General features: G+C 41.4%; 2 protein-coding genes and 2 long non-coding RNA genes across 15 annotated transcripts in view; 1 reads left to right on the top strand and 3 right to left on the bottom strand.

The window, feature by feature from the left end:
- LOC118362200 (regulatory factor X-associated protein-like) overlaps positions 1 to 2,134 on the bottom strand; it is a 5,013-nt gene extending 2,879 nt beyond the window's left edge. The window contains exons 1-3 of the mRNA XM_052528979.1: positions 2,115 to 2,134; positions 1,390 to 2,029; positions 964 to 1,074 (exon numbers count right to left, since the gene is read on the bottom strand). Coding sequence (XP_052384939.1) covers positions 964 to 1,074; positions 1,390 to 1,848 — 570 coding nt within the window. The 5' untranslated portion in view covers positions 1,849 to 2,029; positions 2,115 to 2,134. The remainder of the gene's footprint in view (positions 1 to 963; positions 1,075 to 1,389; positions 2,030 to 2,114) is intronic.
- Positions 2,135 to 2,704: 570 nt separating this feature from the next.
- On the bottom strand, positions 2,705 to 4,480 carry LOC127932961 (uncharacterized). Its single transcript, XR_008146443.1, has 6 exons — positions 4,362 to 4,480; positions 3,926 to 4,020; positions 3,485 to 3,615; positions 3,300 to 3,436; positions 3,128 to 3,215; positions 2,705 to 2,995 (listed from the first exon to the last, which is right to left on the bottom strand). It is a non-coding gene; the product is annotated as an uncharacterized LOC127932961 (long non-coding RNA).
- Positions 4,481 to 10,300: 5,820 nt separating this feature from the next.
- On the bottom strand, positions 10,301 to 21,948 carry LOC118362006 (mucin-2-like). Of its 12 annotated transcripts, XR_008146453.1 has the most exons (8): positions 21,819 to 21,948; positions 15,375 to 15,521; positions 12,992 to 13,047; positions 12,536 to 12,823; positions 12,365 to 12,447; positions 11,971 to 12,295; positions 11,867 to 11,932; positions 10,301 to 11,714 (listed from the first exon to the last, which is right to left on the bottom strand). XR_008146453.1 is itself a non-coding variant. In XM_052528980.1 (6 exons), exons 1-6 carry the CDS (start codon positions 21,935 to 21,937, stop codon positions 12,215 to 12,217), a joined length of 774 nt encoding a protein of 257 aa, XP_052384940.1. In that variant the 5' UTR covers positions 21,938 to 21,948; the 3' UTR covers positions 10,301 to 12,214. The 12 variants fall into 12 exon arrangements, 1 of the variants encoding a protein (XP_052384940.1); XR_008146454.1 differs by lacking the exon at positions 11,867 to 11,932 and having other exon boundaries at positions 10,301 to 11,666; XR_008146449.1 differs by lacking the exon at positions 11,867 to 11,932 and having other exon boundaries at positions 10,301 to 11,818.
- Positions 13,045 to 15,381, top strand: LOC127932962 (uncharacterized). The gene is made up of 3 exons (XR_008146455.1): positions 13,045 to 14,681; positions 14,724 to 15,059; positions 15,102 to 15,381. It is a non-coding gene; the product is annotated as an uncharacterized LOC127932962 (long non-coding RNA).
- Positions 21,949 to 21,989: the final 41 nt, after the last annotated feature.

Consider the following 21,989-nt stretch of genomic DNA (forward strand, 5'->3'; position numbering starts at 1 on the left):
TACAGTCAGTCAGTCAGTATTTACAGTCAGTCAGTCAGTCAGTCAGTCAGTCAGTATTTATAGTCAGTCAGTCAGTATTTACAGTCAGTCAGTATTTACAGTCAGTCAGTCAGGCAGTATTTACAGTCAGTCAGTCAGGCAGTATTTATAGTCAGTCAGTATTTACAGTCAGGCAGTCAGTATTTATAGTCAGTCAGTCAGTATTTACAGTCAGTCAGTCAGTCAGTCAGTCAGTATTTACAGTCAGTCAGTATTTACAGTCAGTCAGTCAGGCAGTATTTACAGTCAGTCAGTCAGTCAGTCAGTATTTATAGTCAGTCAGTCAGTATTTACAGTCAGTCAGTCAGTATTTACAGTCAGTCAGTATTTACAGTCAGTCAGTATTTACAGTCAGTCAGTCAGTCAGTATTTATAGTCAGTCAGTCAGTATTTACAGTCAGTCAGTATTTATAGTCAGTCAGTCAGTATTTACAGTCAGTCAGTCAGTCAGTATTTACAGTCAGTCAGTATTTACAGTCAGTCAGTATTTATAGTCAGTCAGTCAGTATTTACAGTCAGTCAGTATTTATAGTCAGTCAGTCAGTATTTACAGTCAGTCAGTATTTACAGTCAGTCAGTATTTACAGTCATTCAGTATTTATAGTCAGTCAGTCAGTATTTACAGTCAGTCAGTATTTACAGTCAGTCAGTCAGTATTTACAGTCAGTCAGTATTTACAGTCAGTCAGTCAGTATTTACAGTAGGTCAGTATTTATAGTCAGTCAGGCAGTCAGTATTTACAGTCAGTCAGTCAGTATTTACAGTAGGTCAGTATTTATAGTCAGTCAGGCAGTCAGTATTTACAGTCAGTCAGTCAGTATTTACAGTAGGTCAGTATTTATAGTCAGTCAGGCAGTCAGTATTTACAGTCAGTCAGTCAGTCAGTATTTACCGTCTGTCTGTGCATCTGTGTCCATGACTCACCAGTCTCTTCTGGTTGAGCACCTGTTCGATGAGGGAGGGTCTGGCCGGCCGGTCCCCCACCGTACCAAGACGCTGCTTGTTCACAGATACAGGCCTCTCCTCCAAGCTCTCCTGATCAACACAAACAAGTGTACACACACACACACACACACACACACACACACACACACACACACACACACACACACACACACACACACACACACAGTACAGTTCAACAAATAGCCATCACATTGTTTAGACTAGATCAGAACTCTCTAGTCCTATTCTTGGGGATCCACAGCAAGGTTTTGTTCCAGCCTTGTACTAAATATAACAGACAATTAAACATATGATGATTAGTTGGATATGTATTAATACTGGGCTGGAACAAAATCATGCACATCTATTGCAACGTGTTTGTGTGTTCGTCAGATACATTCTTACATCTTGTTTGCTGGTGGACAAAGCCTGGTCGCTCTTCTTCCTCTTGTATTTGTCTTTGTACATCTTGTTGCGGTGTTTTTTGCACATCCACGGCTTCCGCTGCTTGGCTACTTGGGTCGTAGTTTCCGTGCACCCGTCGTATGTACAAGTCTTTGAAATGTTATCGTTATGCCCGTAGCCTTCTTCATCATCATCATCGTCGTCGTCGTCGTCGTTGAGTTCTTCGGGACTCGCAGCGTTATCCCGCGGGTCCGACGCGTCCAAAACATCGCTCTCCTCTTCGGCGTCGTCCATATCGTCGGAGAACATGTTATTGTCCGACTCTTGACGCGTGACGACATTTCTACCGTCGACAACACCGCTCTTGTCAACGCAGTGCGTCTGTCCGTCTTTGGTGAGGATAATGCTCGAGTCCTTATTGTTGTTACCCGCTGATGTGTTACTCTCCTCTTCACCCATGATTGGGATATAAAAATATATATTATTACTAGTAACTTGTGAGTTTAACGTTAGCTGGCTAGTAAAAATGGGACTTTAGGTAGTTACCATGCTGGTTAGCTTGACATGTCCATTCCCTCTCCTTCACATAAAGTAGATCTGAGTGAGTTCGGGCAATAAGTGATGGACCACGTTAAATTAACTGGGGGAAAAAACAGAATAATACCGTTATACCTGACTGTTAGCTGCTCTAAAATAGTCAATCACATAATTGTATTTATAAATACCAGAAATGCTTGCTAGCAGACAAACATCCTCACAACAAAAATAAACGAAGACAAGGAGGAGTTTCTTCTCCGGTGGGGTTTATCTGCGGTTGGCATCCAAAATGATGGCGCGTTACCGCCGACTACTGTACTGGAGTGTGGGCCGCAGGAGACAGGGAGAAACTAAACCCTACCTGCCAGACCCGTTAACTTAAAAAAAAGACAACAACATATTTGACACGATATAAAAAGGAGTTCTACTCAATATAATCTTGAAACGAATTTCCTGTTTTCCCTTTTCCATCATACTAGATCTCAACCTCTCTCTTTCCCTCTCATACTGCCCACACTGACACCTGCTCCACGGTCTCGGTTTCCTGGCAATAATCACACTTTCCTGTTGGATGCGTTCCTATCACATTTAAGGTCTTATTCAACTGACTGTGTCCAACACTTAATCTTGTAAAAATAATAAAATTAGCCTCCTCTCTTCTGTCCCGTCCTGCCGTCCTCCCCTCCCCGAATTTCCTCTGCCTGCCCTTAGTATCTCTATTCCACTGCTCCTGTCATCTCTACACCATCGCTGTCCATATCAGGCTGTTAACCTGCTCCTGTCATCTCTACACCATCGCTGTCCATATCAGGCTGTTAACCTGTCATCTCTACACCATCACTGTCTATATCAGGCTTTTAACCTGTCATCTCTACACCATCACTGTCTATATCAGGCTTTTAACCTGTCATCTCTACACCATCACTGTCTATATCAGGCTTTAACCTGTCATCTCTACACCATCACTGTCTATATCAGGCTTTTAACCTGTCATCTCTACACCATCACTGTCTATATCAGGCTTTAACCTGTCATCTCTACACCATCACTGTCTATATCAGGCTTTAACCTGCTCCTGTCATCTCTACACCATCACTGTCTATATCAGGCTTTTAACCTGTCATCTCTACACCATCACTGTCTATATCAGGCTATTAACCTGTCATCTCTACACCATCACTGTCTATATCAGGCTATTAACCTGTCATCTCTACACCATCACTGTCTATATCAGGCTTTAACCTGCTCCTGTCATCTCTACACCATCACTGTCTATATCAGGCTTTAACCTGTCATCTCTACACCATCACTGTCTATATCAGGCTATTAACCTGTCATCTCTACACCATCACTGTCTATATCAGGCTGTTAACCTGTCATCTCTACACCATCACTGTCTATATCAGGCTATTAACCTGCTCCTGTCATCTCTACACCATCACTGTCTATATCAGGCTTTAACCTGCTCCTGTCATCTCTACACCATCACTGTCTATATCAGGCTGTTAACCTGCTCCTGTCATCTCTACACCATCACTGTCTATATCAGGCTATTAACCTGTCATCTCTACACCATCACTGTCTATATCAGGCTTTAACCTGTCATCTCTACACCATCACTGTCTATATCAGGCTTTTAACCTGCTCCTGTCATCTCTACACCATCACTGTCTATATCAGGCTTTTAACCTGCTCCTGTCATCTCTACACCATCACTGTCTATATCAGGCTTTTAACCTGCTCCTGTCATCTCTACACCATCACTGTCTATATCAGGCTGTTAACCTGCTCCTGTCATCTCTACACCATCACTGTCTATATCAGGCTGTTAACCTGTCATCTCTACACCATCACTGTCTATATCAGGCTATTAACCTGTCATCTCTACACCATCACTGTCTATATCAGGCTTTAATCTGTCATCTCTACACCATCACTGTCTATATCAGGCTGTTAACCTGTCATCTCTACACCATCACTGTCAATATCAGGCTTTAACCTGTCATCTCTACACCATCACTGTCTATATCAGGCTGTTAACCTGCTCCTGTCATCTCTACACCATCACTGTCTATATCAGGCTTTAACCTGCTCCTGTCATCTCTACACCATCACTGTCTATATCAGGCTATTAACCTGTCATCTCTACACCATCACTGTCTATATCAGGCTTTTAACCTGTCATCTCTACACCATCACTGTCTATATCAGGCTATTAACCTGTCATCTCTACACCATCACTGTCTATATCAGGCTGTTAACCTGCTCCTGTCATCTCTACACCATCACTGTCTATATCAGGCTGTTAACCTGTCATCTCTACACCATCACTGTCTATATCAGGCTTTAACCTGTCATCTCTACACCATCACTGTCTATATCAGGCTGTTAACCTGTCATCTCTACACCATCACTGTCTATATCAGGCTATTAACCTGTCATCTCTACACCATCACTGTCTATATCAGGCTTTAACCTGCTCCTGTCATCTCTACACCATCACTGTCTATATCAGGCTTTTAACCTGTCATCTCTACACCATCACTGTCTATATCAGGCTGTTAACCTGTCATCTCTACACCATCACTGTCTATATCAGGCTATTAACCTGTCATCTCTACACCATCACTGTCTATATCAGGCTTTAACCTGTCATCTCTACACCATCACTGTCTATATCAGGCTATTAACCTGTCATCTCTACACCATCACTGTCTATATCAGGCTTTTAACCTGTCATCTCTACACCATCACTGTCTATATCAGGCTTTTAACCTGTCATCTCTACACCATCACTGTCTATATCAGGCTATTAACCTGTCATCTCTACACCATCACTGTCTATATCAGGCTTTTAACCTGCTCCTGTCATCTCTACACCATCACTGTCTATATCAGGCTTTAACCTGCTCCTGTCATCTCTACACCATCACTGTCCATATCAGGCTTTTTGCCTGTCATCTCTACACCATCACTGTCCATATCAGGCTTTTTGCCTCTGCCTTGCTCTTTTAAACTACAACATCTACTAAGTGCTTACATCAACTTACATCAACTGCCTCATTCCCCTCCACCCCCACATGGGCTGGGACCCAAGGAACTCTTATCTGTATACCCATCTGTCTAATCCTGCCATGGGTTTGTAGTACATCATAAAGCAGCACCGGAGTGAAGGGCGACTCTGGCAGCACCGGAGTGAAGGGTGACTCTGGCAGCACCGGAGTGAAGGGTGACTCTGGCAGCACCGGAGTGAAGGGCGACTCTGGCAGCACCGGAGTGAAGGGTGACTCTGGCAGCACCGGAGTGAAGGGCGACTCTGGCAGCACCGGAGTGAAGGGCGACTCTGGCAGCACCGGAGTGAAGGGCGACTCTGGCAGCACCGGAGTGAAGGGCGACTCTGGCAGCACCGGAGTGAAGGGCGACTCTGGCAGCACCGGAGTGAAGGGTGACTCTGGCAGCACCGGAGTGAAGGGTGACTGGCAGCACCGGAGTGAAGGGCGACTCTGGCAGCACCGGAGTGAAGGGTGACTCTGGCAGCACCGGAGTGAAGGGCGACTCTGGCAGCACCGGAGTGAAGGGCGACTCTGGCAGCACCCGAGTGAAGGGCGACTCTGGCAGCACCGGAGTGAAGGGTGACTCTGGCAGCACCGGAGTGAAGGGTGACTCTGGCAGCACCGGAGTGAAGGGTGACTGGCAGCACCGGAGTGAAGGGTGACTGGCAGCACCGGAGTGAAGGGTGACTCTGGCAACACCGGAGTGAAGGGCGACTCTGGCAGCACCGGAGTGAAGGGCGACTCTGGCAGCACCGGAGTGAAGGGTGACTGGCAGCACCGGAGTGAAGGGTGACTCTGGCAACTCCTGACAGGAGGGAGGCTCTGGAAGCGCTGGACAGGCGGGAGCACCTGGAGGGAGGAGACGGAGAGAGACAGCCTGGTGCGTTTGGCTGCCACAGGAGGCCTGGTGCGTGGAGGAGGCACCGGATGGACCGGACTGTGGAGGTGCACTGGAGGTCTCGAGCAACGAGCCTGCACAACCTGTCCTGGCTGGATACTAGCTGCCTCCAGCTCTTCCCTGAGGCGGCCATATTCCCCTGTGCCCAGGGTCCCTTACCGTCCAAAATCTCCTCCCATGTCCAGGAGTCCAGAACCCTCTGCTCCAGGTTACCTGCTTGGTCCTTTCTTGGTGGGTGATTCTGTAACGGTTTTCGTCCTCCTCTTCTGAGGAGGAGTAGGAAGGATCGGACCAATATGCAGTGTGGTAAGTGTTTGTCATATTTTTTAGTCAAAACTAAACACTACACAAACTGAAAACGAAACAGTTCTGTGTGGAAAACACAGACACATAAAACTATCACCCAAAATGGGGAAAACCAGGCTGCCTAAGTATGGTTCTCAATCAGGGACAACCAGGCTGCCTAAGTATGGTTCTCAATCAGAGACAACCAGGCTGCCTAAGTATGGTTCTCAATCAGAGACAATGAGGCTTCCTAAGTATGGTTCTCAATCAGAGACAATGAGGCTGCCTAAGTGTGGTTCTCAATCAGAGACAACCAGGCTGCCTAAGTATGGTTCTCAATCAGGGACAACCAGGCTGCCTAAGTATGGTTCTCAATCAGGGACAACCAGGCTGCCTAAGTATGGTTCTCAATCAGGGACAACCAGGCTGCCTAAGTATGGTTCTCAATCAGAGACAACCAGGCTGCTTAAGTATGGTTCTCAATCAGGGACAACCAGGCTGCCTAAGTATGGTTCTCAATCAGGGACAACCAGGCTGCCTAAGTATGGTTCTCAATCAGGGACAACCAGGCTGCCTAAGTGTGGTTCTCAATCAGGGACAACGAGGCTGTAAGTGTGGTTCTCAATCAGAGACAAACAGTATGGTTCTCAATCAGAGACAATGAGGCTTCCTAAGTATGGTTCTCAATCAGGGACAACCAGGCTGCCTAAGTGTGGTTCTCAATCAGGGACAAACAGGCTGCCTAAGTATGGTTCTCAATCAGGGACAACCAGGCTGTTAGTATGGTTCTCAATCAGGGACAACCAGGCTGCCTAAGTATGGTTCTCAATCAGGGACAACCAGGCTGTAAGTGTGGTTCTCAATCAGGGACAACCAGGCTGCCTAAGTATGGTTCTCAATCAGGGACAACCAGGCTGTTAGTATGGTTCTCAATCAGAGACAACCAGGCTGCCTAAGTATGGTTCTCAATCAGGGACAACCAGGCTGTAAGTGTGGTTCTCAATCAGGGACAACGAGGCTCCCTAAGGGTTCTCAATCAGGGACAACCAGGCTGTAAGTGTGGTTCTCAATCAGAGACAACCAGGCTGCAGGGTTCTGCAACCAGGCTGTAAGTGTGGTTCTCAATCAGAGACAACCAGGCTGCCTAAGTATGGTTCTCAATCAGAGACAACCAGGCTGCCTAAGTGTGGTTCTCAATCAGAGACAACCAGGCTGCCTAAGTATGGTTCTCAATCAGGGACAACCAGGCTGTTAGTATGGTTCTCAATCAGGGACAACCAGGCTCCCCAAGTATGGTTCTCAATCAGGGACAACCAGGCTGCCTAAGTATGGTTCTCAATCAGGGACAACCAGGCTCCCTAAGTATGGTTCTCAATCAGGGACAACCAGGCTGTTAGTATGGTTCTCAATCAGGGACAACCAGGCTCCCTAAGTATGGTTCTCAATCAGGGACAACCAGGCTGTTAGTATGGTTCTCAATCAGAGACAGTGAGGCTCCCTAAGTGTGGTTCTCAATCAGGGACAACCAGGCTGTTAGTATGGTTCTCAATCAGAGACAATGAGGCTCCCTAAGTATGGTTCTCAATCAGGTACAACCAGGCTGCCTAAGTATGGTTCTCAATCAGAGACAATGAGGCTGTTAGTATGGTTCTCAATCAGAGACAACCAGGCTGCCTAAGTGTGGTTCTCAATCAGGGACAACGAGGCTGCCTAAGTATGGTTCTCAATCAGGGACAACCAGGCTGCCTAAGTGTGGTTCTCAATCAGGGACAACCAGGCTGCCTAAGTGTGGTTCTCAATCAGGGACAACCAGGCTGCCTAAGTGTGGTTCTCAATCAGGGACAACCAGGCTGTTAGTATGGTTCTCAATCAGGGACAACCAGGCTCCCTAAGTATGGTTCTCAATCAGGGACAACCAGGCTGCCTAAGTATGGTTCTCAATCAGGGACAACCAGGCTGCCTAAGTGTGGTTCTCAATCAGGGACAACCAGGCTGTTAGTATGGTTCTCAATCAGGGACAACCAGGCTCCCTAAGTATGGTTCTCAATCAGGGACAACCAGGCTGCCTAAGTATGGTTCTCAATCAGGGACAACCAGGCTGCCTAAGTGTGGTTCTCAATCAGAGACAATGAGGCTGTTAGTATGGTTCTCAATCAGAGACAACCAGGCTGCCTAAGTGTGGTTCTCAATCAGAGACAACCAGGCTGCCTAAGTGTGGTTCTCAATCAGAGACAATGAGGCTGCCTAAGTATGGTTCTCAATCAGAGACAACCAGGCTGCCTAAGTGTGGTTCTCAATCAGAGACAATGAGGCTGCCTAAGTATGGTTCTCAATCAGAGACAACGATTGACAGCTGCCTCTGATTGGGAACCATACCAGGCCAAACACATTGAAATACAAACATAAAACAAAACAGAATGCCCACCCCAACTCACGCCCCGACCAACCTAAAATAGACACATAAAAAAGGAACTAAGGTCAGGACGTGACAGGGCGGCAGGGTAGCCTAGTGGTTAGAGTATTGGACTAGCAACCGAAAGGTTGCAAGATCAAATCCCTGAGCTGACATGATAAAAAATCTGTTGTTGTTCCCCTGAACAAGGCAGTTAACCCACTGTTTCTAGGGCATCATTGAAAATTTGATTTTGTTCTTAACTGACTTGCCTAGTTAAATTAAGGTTAAATTAAAGGTTAAATTAAAAATGGTCCTGTTGAAAAACAAATGATAGTCCCACTAAGCCCAAACCAGATGGGATGGTGTATCGCTGTGGTAGACATGCTGGTTAAGTCTTGAATTGTAAATAAATCACAGACAGTGTCACCAGCCAAGCACCCCCACACCATCACACCTCCTCCTCCATGCTTCACGGTGGGAACATGCGGAGATCATCCGTTCACCTACTCTGCGTCTCACAAAGACACGGCGGTTGGAACCAAAACTCTCACATTTGGACTCATTTTTTAGACAGATTTCCACCGGTCTAATGTCCATTGCTCGTGTTTCTTGGCCCAAGCAAGCCTCTTCTTCTGATTGGTGTCCTTTAGTAGTGGTTTCTTTGCAGTAATTCAACCATGAAGGCCTGATTCACACAGTCTCCTCTGAACAGTTGATGTTGAGGTGTGTCTGTTACTTGAACTCTGTGAAGCATTTATTTGGGCTGCATTCTGAGGCTGGTAATTCTCATGAACCTATCCTCTGCAGCAGAGGTAACTCTGGGTCTTCCTTTCCTGTGGTTTCATTATAGCGCTTGATGGTTTTTGCGAATGCACTTGAAGAAACTTTCAAAGTTCTTGACATTTTCCGGATTGACTGACCTTCATGTCTTAAATTTAATAATGGACTGTCGTTTCTCTCTGCTTATTTGAGCTGTTCTTGCCATAATATTGACTTGGTCTTGTAGCAAATAGGGCTATCTTCTGTATACCACCCCTACCATGTCACAACACAACTGATTGGCTCATGAAAATAAATTCCACAAATTAACTTTTAACGAGGCACACCTGTTAATTGAAATGCGTTCCAGGTGACTACATCATGAAGCTGGTTGAGAATCCGCCTCTTTTTCAGGATCGTCCAGGCCAGAGCGTAGACCTGTTCCTCAAACTCAACAGTAAGGGTCTTACAGTAGACTGGGCTATCCCTTAAGTACCTGTACTACCTCACCCTGCAACCTAGCATCTTTTTCAGGATCGTCCAGGCCAGAGCGTAGACCTTAGGATTCTATGATCATATTCCTCTTCAAGGAATACCTAGGATAGGGTAAGTAATCCTTCTCACCCCCCTAAAAAGATTTAGATGCACTATTGTAAAGTGGCTGTTCCACTGGATGTCATAAGGTGAATGCACCAATTTGTAAGTCGCTCTGGATAAGAGCGTCTGCTAAATGACTTAAATGTAAATGTAATGTAAAATGAGTGGATACTCTCTCCTGGGTTGGTTTAGCCCAGAATCACCCCTCATACGACTCCTACCAATGCACTCAGTACCTTTAGTTGGGTCTCAGGTTCCTTCCTACCAGCAATTCAGGTTCCTGATAGACTATTTAACCAGATGCTATGAATCCTCAATTAATCCAGTCTATTTCAGAAACCTGGAGTAAAACGACATACGCTTGTATGACTATTTGATGACACAGGGTTTCAGAACAATAAAGCAAGTTTATTCAAAATGACAGAAACAGGCATAAAAAATCCTCGATCAACCAATCACAAATCAATATCACCAATCGATGATAAGCAAAACATTTCCTTGGATTAAATTGAGCGCCCTTAACTAAACCCTTAACTAAACCCTTATTAGGGTGTACCAATATTATATATTTTTTTTTCACAATTTCATGAGAAGCACTGTATTTATTAACAAGAAAAACATGTTCTTACCTTCTACAACTTATAAACAGATTTTTGTCTCCCCCCTCGGGATGCTCAGTCCCTCAGTTGGTGTCTAAAAAACTAACAGCTACTAGAACACTTCTACCAATGAGGTAACCTTAAGGATTCCTCCTAGAATGTTCTAGAACACTTCTATCAATGAGTTAACATTAAGGGTTCCTCCTAGAATGTTCTAGAACACTTCTACCAATGAGGTAACCTAAAGGATTCCTCCTAGAATGTTCTAGAACACTTCTACCAATGAGGTAACCTAAAGGATTCCTCCTAGAATGTTCTAGAACACTTCTACCAATGAGGTAACCTAAAGGATTCCTCCTAGAATGTTCTAGAACATGTCTATCAATGAGGAAACCTCAAGCGATTTCCAGATCAAGCTAGCACCTTTAATATACTTCATTAACATCAACTTCTTAAAACATACATTTTTCAAACTACCTTTACTCAATTCTAATCTTACTACAACCTAATTTATTACTCCAGTTATATCTTAATAATTCAATATTTTAAACATGATAACATTTGACCATTATAACGTCTCGTTATCAACCTCCTAAGGCCTTGTCCTCTAAGCAGAATGAAACACAGTCAATATGATTCACAACTTAAAGAAAACTACATTATAACTCTCCTCACCTGCATTATTTTAACACCTGTAATATCTCCCAATGTTTTCAACCTTTAACATTTAATATGTTTAACCTTTAATTAGGATTTCAATCAATTCATTTCTTCTTCTCTTTCGTCAGTGTCAATTCATTTCTTCTTCTCTTTCGTCAATGTCAATTCATTTCTTCTTCTCTTTCGTCAGTGTCAATTCATTTCTTCTTATCTTTAGTCAATGTCAATTCATTTCTTCTTCTCTTTAGTCAGTCAGTTATTTTATTCTCTTTCGTCAATGTCAATTCAACCTCATTGTTCATTCTTCTTTATGCTCCATGTGTGAGTGAAAGTGAAACGTCTTCCTGAGTGTGTGTGTGGGTGTTTACAAGTGGGTTCTCCCTACCTGTGCCCTCTGTCACTAAAATGTCACAGAAAACGGAGCCTCAATCAACTATTCTTGACACAGTAAAGACCCTCAGTCTACCTCTGTACATTACCAAACAGGAAAGAACCTCAGTCTACCTCTGTACATTACCAAACAGGAAAGAACCCCAGTCTACCTCTGTACATTACCAAACAGGAAATAACCTCAGTCTACCTCTGTACATTACCAAACAGGAAATAACCTCAGTCTACCTCTGTACATTACCAAACAGGAAAGAACCTCAGTCTACCTCTGTACATTACCAAACAGGAAAGAACCTCAGTCTACCTCTGTACATTACCAAACAGGAAAGAACCCCAGTCTACCTCTGTACATTACCAAACAGGAAAGAACCTCAGTCTACCTCTGTACATTAGCAAACAGGAAAGAACCCCAGTCTACCTCTGTACATTACCAAACTCTGTTACCCATCATATTTATGTTCTATTTCTTCTTCTAGACATAAAACATTTACATTTTAGTCATTCAACCACTTCTTCTTCAAGAGATTAGTACAAATCAACTCTGTCATTATAAGGAACCACTTCTTCTTCAGAAGAACTTTCTGCAGAATCAGAACCAGGAAGACAAGACAAGTAGGAGTGAAGAATGTCTATGTGAATTCCTGTTCCCCCCTCAGGAACTGATCCCATGAGTGTCTCTCAGGCGTAGCGCGAAGTCCCCTGGCAGCCCTTGTCTGATCAGTTCCTCACGGAGCTGGAAACACAACACACACAGTGATTATCAGGTAGAGCCGAGGAGAAAGCTGTCTGATCTGACACCGACCTGCTGTAAAACCACGTTTCTGATGTAATCATCTGTCAGTGGGATCAGAGAGGACAGTTTTATCCTCAGTACAGCAACGTATCCTGTTGAAACACAGTCAGCCCACATTATTACAACGCACAGACACAAATAATTTGTTCAAATTTGAACAAAAGTTCATTCTGTACTTACTAGGCCCACTGCTCGTTGTTGTACCGTCCACAATATGGGTTGTGAGATCGGTGGTTGGGTGTGTACTTAAAGTTGTGGATGCCGTGGTAGTTGTGGGTGCGTACGTACTGACATTTGTGGGTGTGGTTGTGAGTTCAGTAGTTGTTTGGGTGGTATTTGGAAGTGCAGGTGAAATCTGTGTGGTCGTGAGGTTTGTTGTTAGAGGAGGAGAGGTTGTTGGTTCCTCTGTGGTCGTGAGGTTTATTGTCAGAGGAGGGGAGGTTGTTGGTTCCTCTGTGGTTCTGATGGCTGTAGCACAAAGACAGACAAACAGACAGACAGAGATGTGTTGATTGGTTGATTGGTTGCTAATTGTCTCAAACATGCATTTCAACTAGCATCTGTAAGTAACAGTGAGACTAGCAGAACACCAGAAAGGGGATCATTAACCTCATGCTGTAGTGAAACTGTACCCACCACTTGTGTTTCCAACCCTGACGATCAGACAGCGCAGCTCAGAGTGATACGTGAAACTGAGAAGATCAACAGAACAACTGTTAAACTGTTCAGATCTTTGTGAAAGAGCATTTTATAAAACATTACAAACCAAACAAACCACATTCCATTGGTTAAAAAAAATATGGCAAAGCTACACAAACCACATTCCATTGGACTGGGGGGGCAGTATTGAGTAGCTTGGATGAATAAGGTGCCTAGAGTAAACTGCCTGCCACTCAGGCCCAAAAGCTAGAATATGCATATAATTAGTAGATGTGGATAGCAAACACTCTGAAGTTTCTAAAACTGTTTGAGTATAACAGAACTCAAATGGCAGGCAAACACCTGAGGAAAAAATCCAACCAGGAAGTCGGAAATCTGAGGTTTGTAGTTTTTCAATTATTGCCTTTCGAATATACAGTGTCTATGGGGTCATATTGCACTTCCCACAGCTTCCACTAGATGTCAACAGTCTTTAGAGCCTTGTTTCAGGTTTATACTGTGAAGGGAGCGAATAAGAGCTGTTTGACTAAGGGCAGAATGCCTTGAGCTAAGCCATGAGAGCCGAGGTGCATTCCCTTTCATTTCTAAAGACAAAGGAATTGTCCGGTTGGAATATTATTGAGGATTTATGACAAAAACATCCTAAAGATTGATTCTATACATCGTTTGACATGTTTCTACGAACTGTAATGGAACTTTTGGACTTTTCACCTGGACCTAGTGCTCTCGCCTGGTGCATTTTGGATTACTGTACTAAACGCGTGAACAAAAAGGAGGTATTTTGACATAAAGGATGGATCGAACAAAACATTTATTGTGGAACTGGGTTTCCTGGGAGTGCAATCTGATGAAGATCATCAAAGGAAAGTGAATATCTATTTCTGAGTTTTGTGACATCTCTCCTTGGTTGGAAAAATGGCTGTATGTTTTTCTGTGGCTATGCGCTGACCGTAATTGCATGCTTTTACCATAACACTTTTTTGAAATCAGACAGATTAACGATTAATGAGATTAACGGGAAGTTGATCTTTAAAATGGTGTATAATATGTGTATGTTTGTGTAATGGTTTTCCTGTGGTGAAGGAGAAGTGCAGCGTGGTGGTTATTCATGTTCTTTAATTTATAAAGAAACTACACATGAGATAACTAACAAAAACAACAAACGTGAGAAAACCTAAAACAGTCCCGTCTGGTGCAAACACAAAGACAGGAACAATCACCCACAAACACACAGTGAAACCCAGGCTACCTAAGTATGATTCTCAATCAGAGACAACTAATGACACCTGCCTCTGATTGAGAACCATACTAGGCCGAAACATAGAAATACCCCAAAACATAGAAAAACAAACATAGACTGCCCACCCAACTCACGCCCTGACCATACTAAATAATGACAAAACAAAGGAAATAAAGGTCAGAACGTGACAGTTTGATTTTACTGGCTGTTGGCGAAGACGATACCATCCCACATATCCCAGAGAAGTAAATGAAACATGTTAAAACCAAACACACCACTTACCATTGAAGGGAAAGGCAGGTTAAAACCAAACACACCACTTACCATTGAAGGGAAAGGCAGGTTAAAACCAAACACACCACTTACCATTGAAGGGAAAGGCAGGTTAAAACCAAACACACCACATACCATTGAAGGGAAAGGCAGGTTAAAACCAAACACACCACTTACCATTGAAGGGTAAGGCAGGTTAAAACCAAACACACCACTTACCATTGAAGGGAAAGGCAGGTTAAAACCAAACACACCACTTACCATTGAAGGGAAAGGCAGGTTAAAACCAAACACACCACTTACCATTGAAGGGAAAGGCAGGTTAAAACCAAACACACCACTTACCATTGAAGGGAAAGGCAGGTTAAAACCAAACACACCACTTACCATTGAAGGGAAAGGCAGGTTAAAACCAAACACACCACTTACCATTGAAGGGAAAGGCAGGTTAAAACCAAACACACCACTTACCATTGAAGGGAAAGGCAGGTTAAAACCAAACACACCACTTACCATTGAAGGGAAAGGCAGGTTAAAACCAAACACACCACATACCATTGAAGGGAAAGGCAGGTTAAAACCAAACACACCACTTACCATTGAAGGGAAAGGCAGGTTAAAACCAAACACACCACTTACCATTGAAGGGAAAGGCAGGTTAAAACCTAGTCAGTTGCACAACTGAATGGATTCTACCAAAATGTGTCTAAATGTACATTCAACTGATCGTCTTGATAGTAGCCTAGAGAAATTATGCATTATGTCACTTTATTTTGTGCCTTTATTTAATCAGGTAAGTCATTATGTTGTGCTATACGTTTCCAGTTGAAGTGGCAGCAGACTGACCTGTCGTTCACTCCCTGAGCGATGAAGCACACAGGATAGTACCCTCCCTCCTCATCCTCAGTGGGCGTCCATCTTAGAAGGTACTCTCCTGGGACAGTGGAGTTCTCTGTGATACTGGAAGGTCCGCTCACCAACAGCTCTGAAACCCTGAAACACACAGGGAGAAAACAATATAATGTCATTATCATTATATATTTATTATATATTTATTATATATGTATTATATATTTATTATATATTTATTATATATTTATTTTATATTTATTATATATTTATTATATATTTATTATATATTTATTATTATGTTTCATTATGAACCCCATTAGCTTATGCAGCAGCTACTCTTCCTGGGGTCAAAACATGCAACATGACATTTACACGTATTATATATTTATTTTATATGTATTATATATTTATTATATATTTATTTTATATTTATTTTATATGTATTATATATTTATTATATATTTATTTTATATTTATTTTATATGTATTATATATTTATTATATATTTATTTTATATTTATTTTATATGTATTATATATTTATTATATATTTATTATATATTTATTATTATGTTTCATTATGAACCCCATTAGCTTAAGCAGCAGCTACTCTTCCTGGGGTCTAAACATACAACATGACATTTACACGTAACATTAATAGACAAGAAAAGATCAAGGACAGAACTGCATCACTTCAAAATGTGAATCAAACAAATAAAAAAGTCCTGTATTGAAATGGAAAGTGTTAAATGTTGAAGCTAAAAATGGCTTGAACAATGCTGACATGATTATCCCTACTTGGAGATGCCAGATCAGGAACCACATCAGTTTATGTATTGACTGTAGATGCCAGATCAGGAACCACATCAGTTTATGTATTGACTGTAGATGCCAGATCAGGAACCACATCAGTTTATGTATTGACTGTAGATGCCAGATCAGGAACCACATCAGTTTATGTATTGACTGTAGATGCCAGATCAGGAACCACATCAGTTTATGTATTGACTGTAGATGCCAGATCAGTTTATGTATTGACTGTAGATGCCAGATCAGTTTATGTATTGACTGTAGATGTCAGATCAGTTTATGTATTGACTGTAGATGTCAGATCAGTTTATGTATTGTCTGTAGATGCCAGATCAGGAACCACATCAGTTTATGTATTGACTGTAGATGCCAGATCAGGAACCACATCAGTTTATGTATTGACTGTAGATGCCAGATCAGGAACCACATCAGTTTATGTATTGACTGTAGATGCCAGATCAGTTTATGTATTGACTGTAGATGCCAGATCAGTTTATGTATTGACTGTAGATGCCAGATCAGTTTATGTATTGACTGTAGATGCCAGATCAGTTTATGTATTGACTGTAGATGTCAGATCAGTTTATGTATTGACTGTAGATGCCAGATCAGTTTATGTATTGACTGTAGATGTCAGATCAGTTTATGTATTGACTGTAGATGTCAGATCAGTTTATGTATTGTCTGTAGATGCCAGATCAGGAACCATATCAGTTTATGTATTGACTGTAGATGTTAGATCAGTTTATGTATCGACTGTAGATGCCAGATCAGGAACCACATCAGTTTATGTATTGACTGTAGATGCCAGATCAGTTTATGTATTGACTGTAGATGTCAGATCAGTTTATGTATTGACTGTAGATGTCAGATCATTTTATGTATTGACTGTAGATGTCAGATCAGTTTATGTATTGACTGTAGATGCCAGATCAGTTTATGTATTGACTGTAGATGTCAGATCAGTTTATGTATTGACTGTAGATGCCAGATCAATTTATGTATTGTCTGTAGATGCCAGATCAGTTTATGTATTGACTGTAGATGCCAGATCAGTTTATGTATTGACTGTAGATGTTAGATCAGTTTATGTATTGACTGTAGATGTCAGATCAGTTTATGTATTGACTGTAGATGTCAGATCAGTTTATGTATTGACTGTAGATGCCAGATCAGGAACCACATCAGTTTATGTATTGACTGTAGGTGCCAGATCAGTTTATGTATTGACTGTAGATGCCAGATCAGTTTATGTATTGACTGTAGATGCCAGATCAGTTTATGTATTGACTGTAGATGTCAGATCAGTTTATGTATTGACTGTAGATGTCATCAGTTTATGTATTGACTGTAGATGCCAGATCAGTTTATGTATTGACTGTAGATGTCAGATCAGTTTATGTATTGACTATAGATGCCAGATCAGATTATGTATTGACTGTAGATGTCAGATCAGTTTATGTATTGACTGTAGATGTCTGATCAGTTTATGTATTGACTGTAGATGTTAGATCAGTTTATGTATTGACTGTAGATGTCAGATCAGTTTATGTATTGACTGTAGATGTCAGATCAGTTTATGTATTGACTGTAGATGTTAGATCAGTTTATGTATTGACTGTAGATGTCTGATCAGTTTATGTATTGACTGTAGATGCCAGATCAGTTTATGTATTGACTGTAGATGTCAGATCAGTTTATGTATTGACTATAGATGCCAGATCAGATTATGTATTGACTGTAGATGTCAGATCAGTTTATGTATTGACTGTAGATGTCTGATCAGTTTAAGTATTGACTGTAGATGCCAGATCAGTTTATGTATTGACTGTAGATGTCAGATCAGTTTATGTATTGACTGTAGATGCCAGATCAGTTTATGTATTGACTGTAGATGCCAGATCAGTTTATGTATTGACTGTAGATGTCAGATCAGTTTATGTATTGACTGTAGATGCCAGATCAGTTTATGTATTGACTGTAGATGTCAGATCAGTTTATGTATTGACTGTAGATGTCAGATCAGTTTAAGTATTGACTGTAGATGCCAGATCAGTTTATGTATTGACTGTAGATGCCAGATCAGTTTATGTATTGACTGTAGATGTCTGATCAGTTTAAGTATTGACTGTAGATGCCTGATCAGTTTATGTATTGACTGTAGATGTCAGATCAGTTTATGTATTGTCTGTAGATGCCAGATCAGTTTTTATGTATTGACTGTAGATGTTAGATCAGTTTATGTATTGACTGGAGATGCCAGATCAGGAACCACATCAGTTTATGTATTGACTGTAGATGCCAGATCAGTTTATGTATTGACTGTAGATGTCAGATCAGTTTATGTATTGACTGTAGATGTCAGATCAGTTTATGTATTGACTGTAGATGTCAGATCAGTTTATGTATTGACTGTAGATGCCAGATCAGTTTATGTATTGACTGTAGATGTCAGATCAGTTTATGTATTGACTGTAGATGCCAGATCAGTTTATGTATTGACTGTAGATGCCAGATCAGTTTATGTATTGACTGTAGATGCCAGATCAGTTTATGTATTGACTGTAGATGTCAGATCAGTTTATGTATTGACTGTAGATGTCAGATCAGTTTATGTATTGACTGTAGATGCCAGATCAGTTTATGTATTGACTGTAGATGCCAGATCAGGAACCACATCAGTTTATGTATTGACTGTAGATGCCAGATCAGTTTATGTATTGACTGTAGATGCCAGATCAGTTTATGTATTGACTGTAGATGCCAGATCAGTTTATGTATTGACTGTAGATGTCAGATCAGTTTATGTATTGACTGTAGATGTCAGATCAGTTTATGTATTGACTGTAGATGCCAGATCAGTTTATGTATTGACTGTAGATGTCAGATCAGTTTATGTATTGACTGTAGATGCCAGATCAGTTTATGTATTGACTGTAGATGTCAGATCAGTTTATGTATTGACTGTAGATGTCTGATCAGTTTAAGTATTGACTGTAGATGTTAGATCAGTTTATGTATTGACTGTAGATGTCAGATCAGTTTATGTATTGACTGTAGATGTCAGATCAGTTTATGTATTGACTGTAGATGTTAGATCAGTTTATGTATTGACTGTAGATGTCTGATCAGTTTATGTATTGACTGTAGATGCCAGATCAGTTTATGTATTGACTGTAGATGTCAGATCAGTTTATGTATTGACTATAGATGCCAGATCAGATTATGTATTGACTGTAGATGTCAGATCAGTTTATGTATTGACTGTAGATGTCTGATCAGTTTAAGTATTGACTGTAGATGCCAGATCAGTTTATGTATTGACTGTAGATGTCAGATCAGTTTATGTATTGACTGTAGATGCCAGATCAGTTTATGTATTGACTGTAGATGCCAGATCGGTTTATGTATTGACTGTAGATGTCAGATCAGTTTATGTATTGACTGTAGATGCCAGATCAGATTATGTATTGACTGTAGATGTCAGATCAGTTTATGTATTGACTGTAGATGTCTGATCAGTTTAAGTATTGACTGTAGATGCCAGATCAGATTATGTATTGACTGTAGATGCCAGATCAGTTTATGTATTGACTGTAGATGTCTGATCAGTTTAAGTATTGACTGTAGATGCCTGATCAGTTTATGTCTTGACTGTAGATGTCAGATCAGTTTATGTATTGACTGTAGATGTCAGATCAGTTTATGTATTGACTGTAGATGCCAGATCAGTTTATGTATTGACTGTAGATGTCAGATCAGTTTATGTATTGACTGTAGATGCCAGATCAGTTTATGTATTGACTGTAGATGTTAGATCAGTTTATGTATTGACTGTAGATGTCTGATCAGTTTATGTATTGACTGTAGATGCCAGATCAGTTTATGTATTGACTGTAGATGTCAGATCAGTTTATGTATTGACTATAGATGCCAGATCAGATTATGTATTGACTGTAGATGTCAGATCAGTTTATGTATTGACTGTAGATGTCTGATCAGTTTAAGTATTGACTGTAGATGCCAGATCAGTTTATGTATTGACTGTAGATGTCAGATCAGTTTATGTATTGACTGTAGATGCCAGATCAGTTTATGTATTGACTGTAGATGCCAGATCGGTTTATGTATTGACTGTAGATGTCAGATCAGTTTATGTATTGACTGTAGATGCCAGATCAGATTATGTATTGACTGTAGATGTCAGATCAGTTTATGTATTGACTGTAGATGTCTGATCAGTTTAAGTATTGACTGTAGATGCCAGATCAGATTATGTATTGACTGTAGATGCCAGATCAGTTTATGTATTGACTGTAGATGTCTGATCAGTTTAAGTATTGACTGTAGATGTCAGATCAGTTTATGTATTGACTGTAGATGTCAGATCAGTTTATGTATTGACTGTAGATGCCAGATCAGGAACCACATCAGTTTATGTATTGACTGTAGGTGCCAGATCAGTTTATGTATTGACTGTAGATGCCAGATCAGTTTATGTATTGACTGTAGATGTCAGATCAGTTTATGTATTGACTGTAGATGTCAGATCAGTTTATGTATTGACTGTAGATGTCAGATCAGTTTATGTATTGACTCTAGATGCCAGATCAGTTTATGTATTGATTGTAGATGCCAGATCAGTTTATGTATTGACTGTAGGTGCCAGATCAGTTTATGTATTGACTGTAGATGCCAGATCAGTTTATGTATTGACTGTAGATGCCAGATCAGTTTATGTATTGACTGTAGATGCCAGATCAGTTTATGTATTGACTGTAGATGTCAGATCAGTTTATGTATTGACTGTAGATGCCAGATCAGTTTATGTATTGACTGTAGATGTCAGATCAGTTTATGTATTGACTGTAGATGTCAGATCAGTTTATGTATTGACTGTAGATGTCAGATCAGTTTATGTATTGACTGTAGATGTCAGATCAGTTTATGTATTGACTGTAGATGTCAGATCAGTTTATGTATTGACTGTAGATGCCAGATCAGTTTATGTATTGACTGTAGATGTCAGATCAGTTTATGTATTGACTGTAGATGCCAGATCAGTTTATGTATTGACTGTAGATGCCAGATCAGTTTATGTATTGTCTGTAGATGTCAGATCAGTTTATGTATTGACTGTAGATGCCAGATCAGTTTAAGTATTGACTGTATATTTGTATTTGTGTTCATTATGGATCCCCATTAGCTGCTGCCAAGGCTTTACAGTCCATGTGTATGTATAGTGGGTATGTTATCGTGTGTGTGTGAGTGTGTGTGTGTGTGTGTGTGTGTGTGTGTGTGTGTGTGTGTGTGTGTGTGTGTGTGTGTGTGTGTGTGTGTGTGTGTGTGTGTGTGTGTGTGTATGTGTATGTGTATGTGTGTGTGTGTGTGTGTGTGTGTGTGTGTGCGCGTGTGTGTGTGTGTGTGCGTGTGTGTGTGTGCCTATGTGTCTCTTCACAGTCCCCGCTGTTCCATAAGGTGTATTTGTATCTGTTTTTTAAATCTGATTGTACGGCAAGGGAAGAGCAACAACCCGCTGACACACGTGTTGGTCCAACTGTTGCATTTAAAACCCCTGATTTTAGTCTCTACCTATCGGCTAAGTGTTTCCATGTTTCCTTTCTCTTACGTGGACTGGGTAGCCTGTGCTCTGACAGTGATTTCCAGGGGTTGGTCTGCAGAGGCGTAGAGCAGTGCACCCTGGGCTGGTGTTGGAGACAGGAACATGGGTAGGTACAACCCCTCCATACAGGATGTCACCGGGGTCCACTGAGAGACAAACCATGGAGTTGAGATACAA

This window comes from Oncorhynchus keta, chromosome 11, assembly GCF_023373465.1.
Source record: "Oncorhynchus keta strain PuntledgeMale-10-30-2019 chromosome 11, Oket_V2, whole genome shotgun sequence".
In the NCBI taxonomy this organism is placed as follows: Eukaryota; Metazoa; Chordata; class Actinopteri; order Salmoniformes; family Salmonidae; genus Oncorhynchus; species Oncorhynchus keta.

Bases quoted from the DNA above. Each gene is read 5' to 3' on its own strand.
- LOC118362006 (XM_052528980.1), bottom strand. From the start codon at position 21,937: ATGGAGGGGTTGTACCTACCCATGTTCCTGTCTCCAACACCAGCCCAG. The intron at 15,522-21,818 runs GTAAGAGAAAGG...TGTGTGTTTCAG, and splicing joins GCACAGGCTACCCAGTCCAC to GGTTTCAGAGCTGTTGGTGA. The intron at 13,048-15,374 runs GTCAGTCTGCTG...TGATCTTCTCAG, and splicing joins GCTCAGGGAGTGAACGACAG to TTTCACGTATCACTCTGAGC.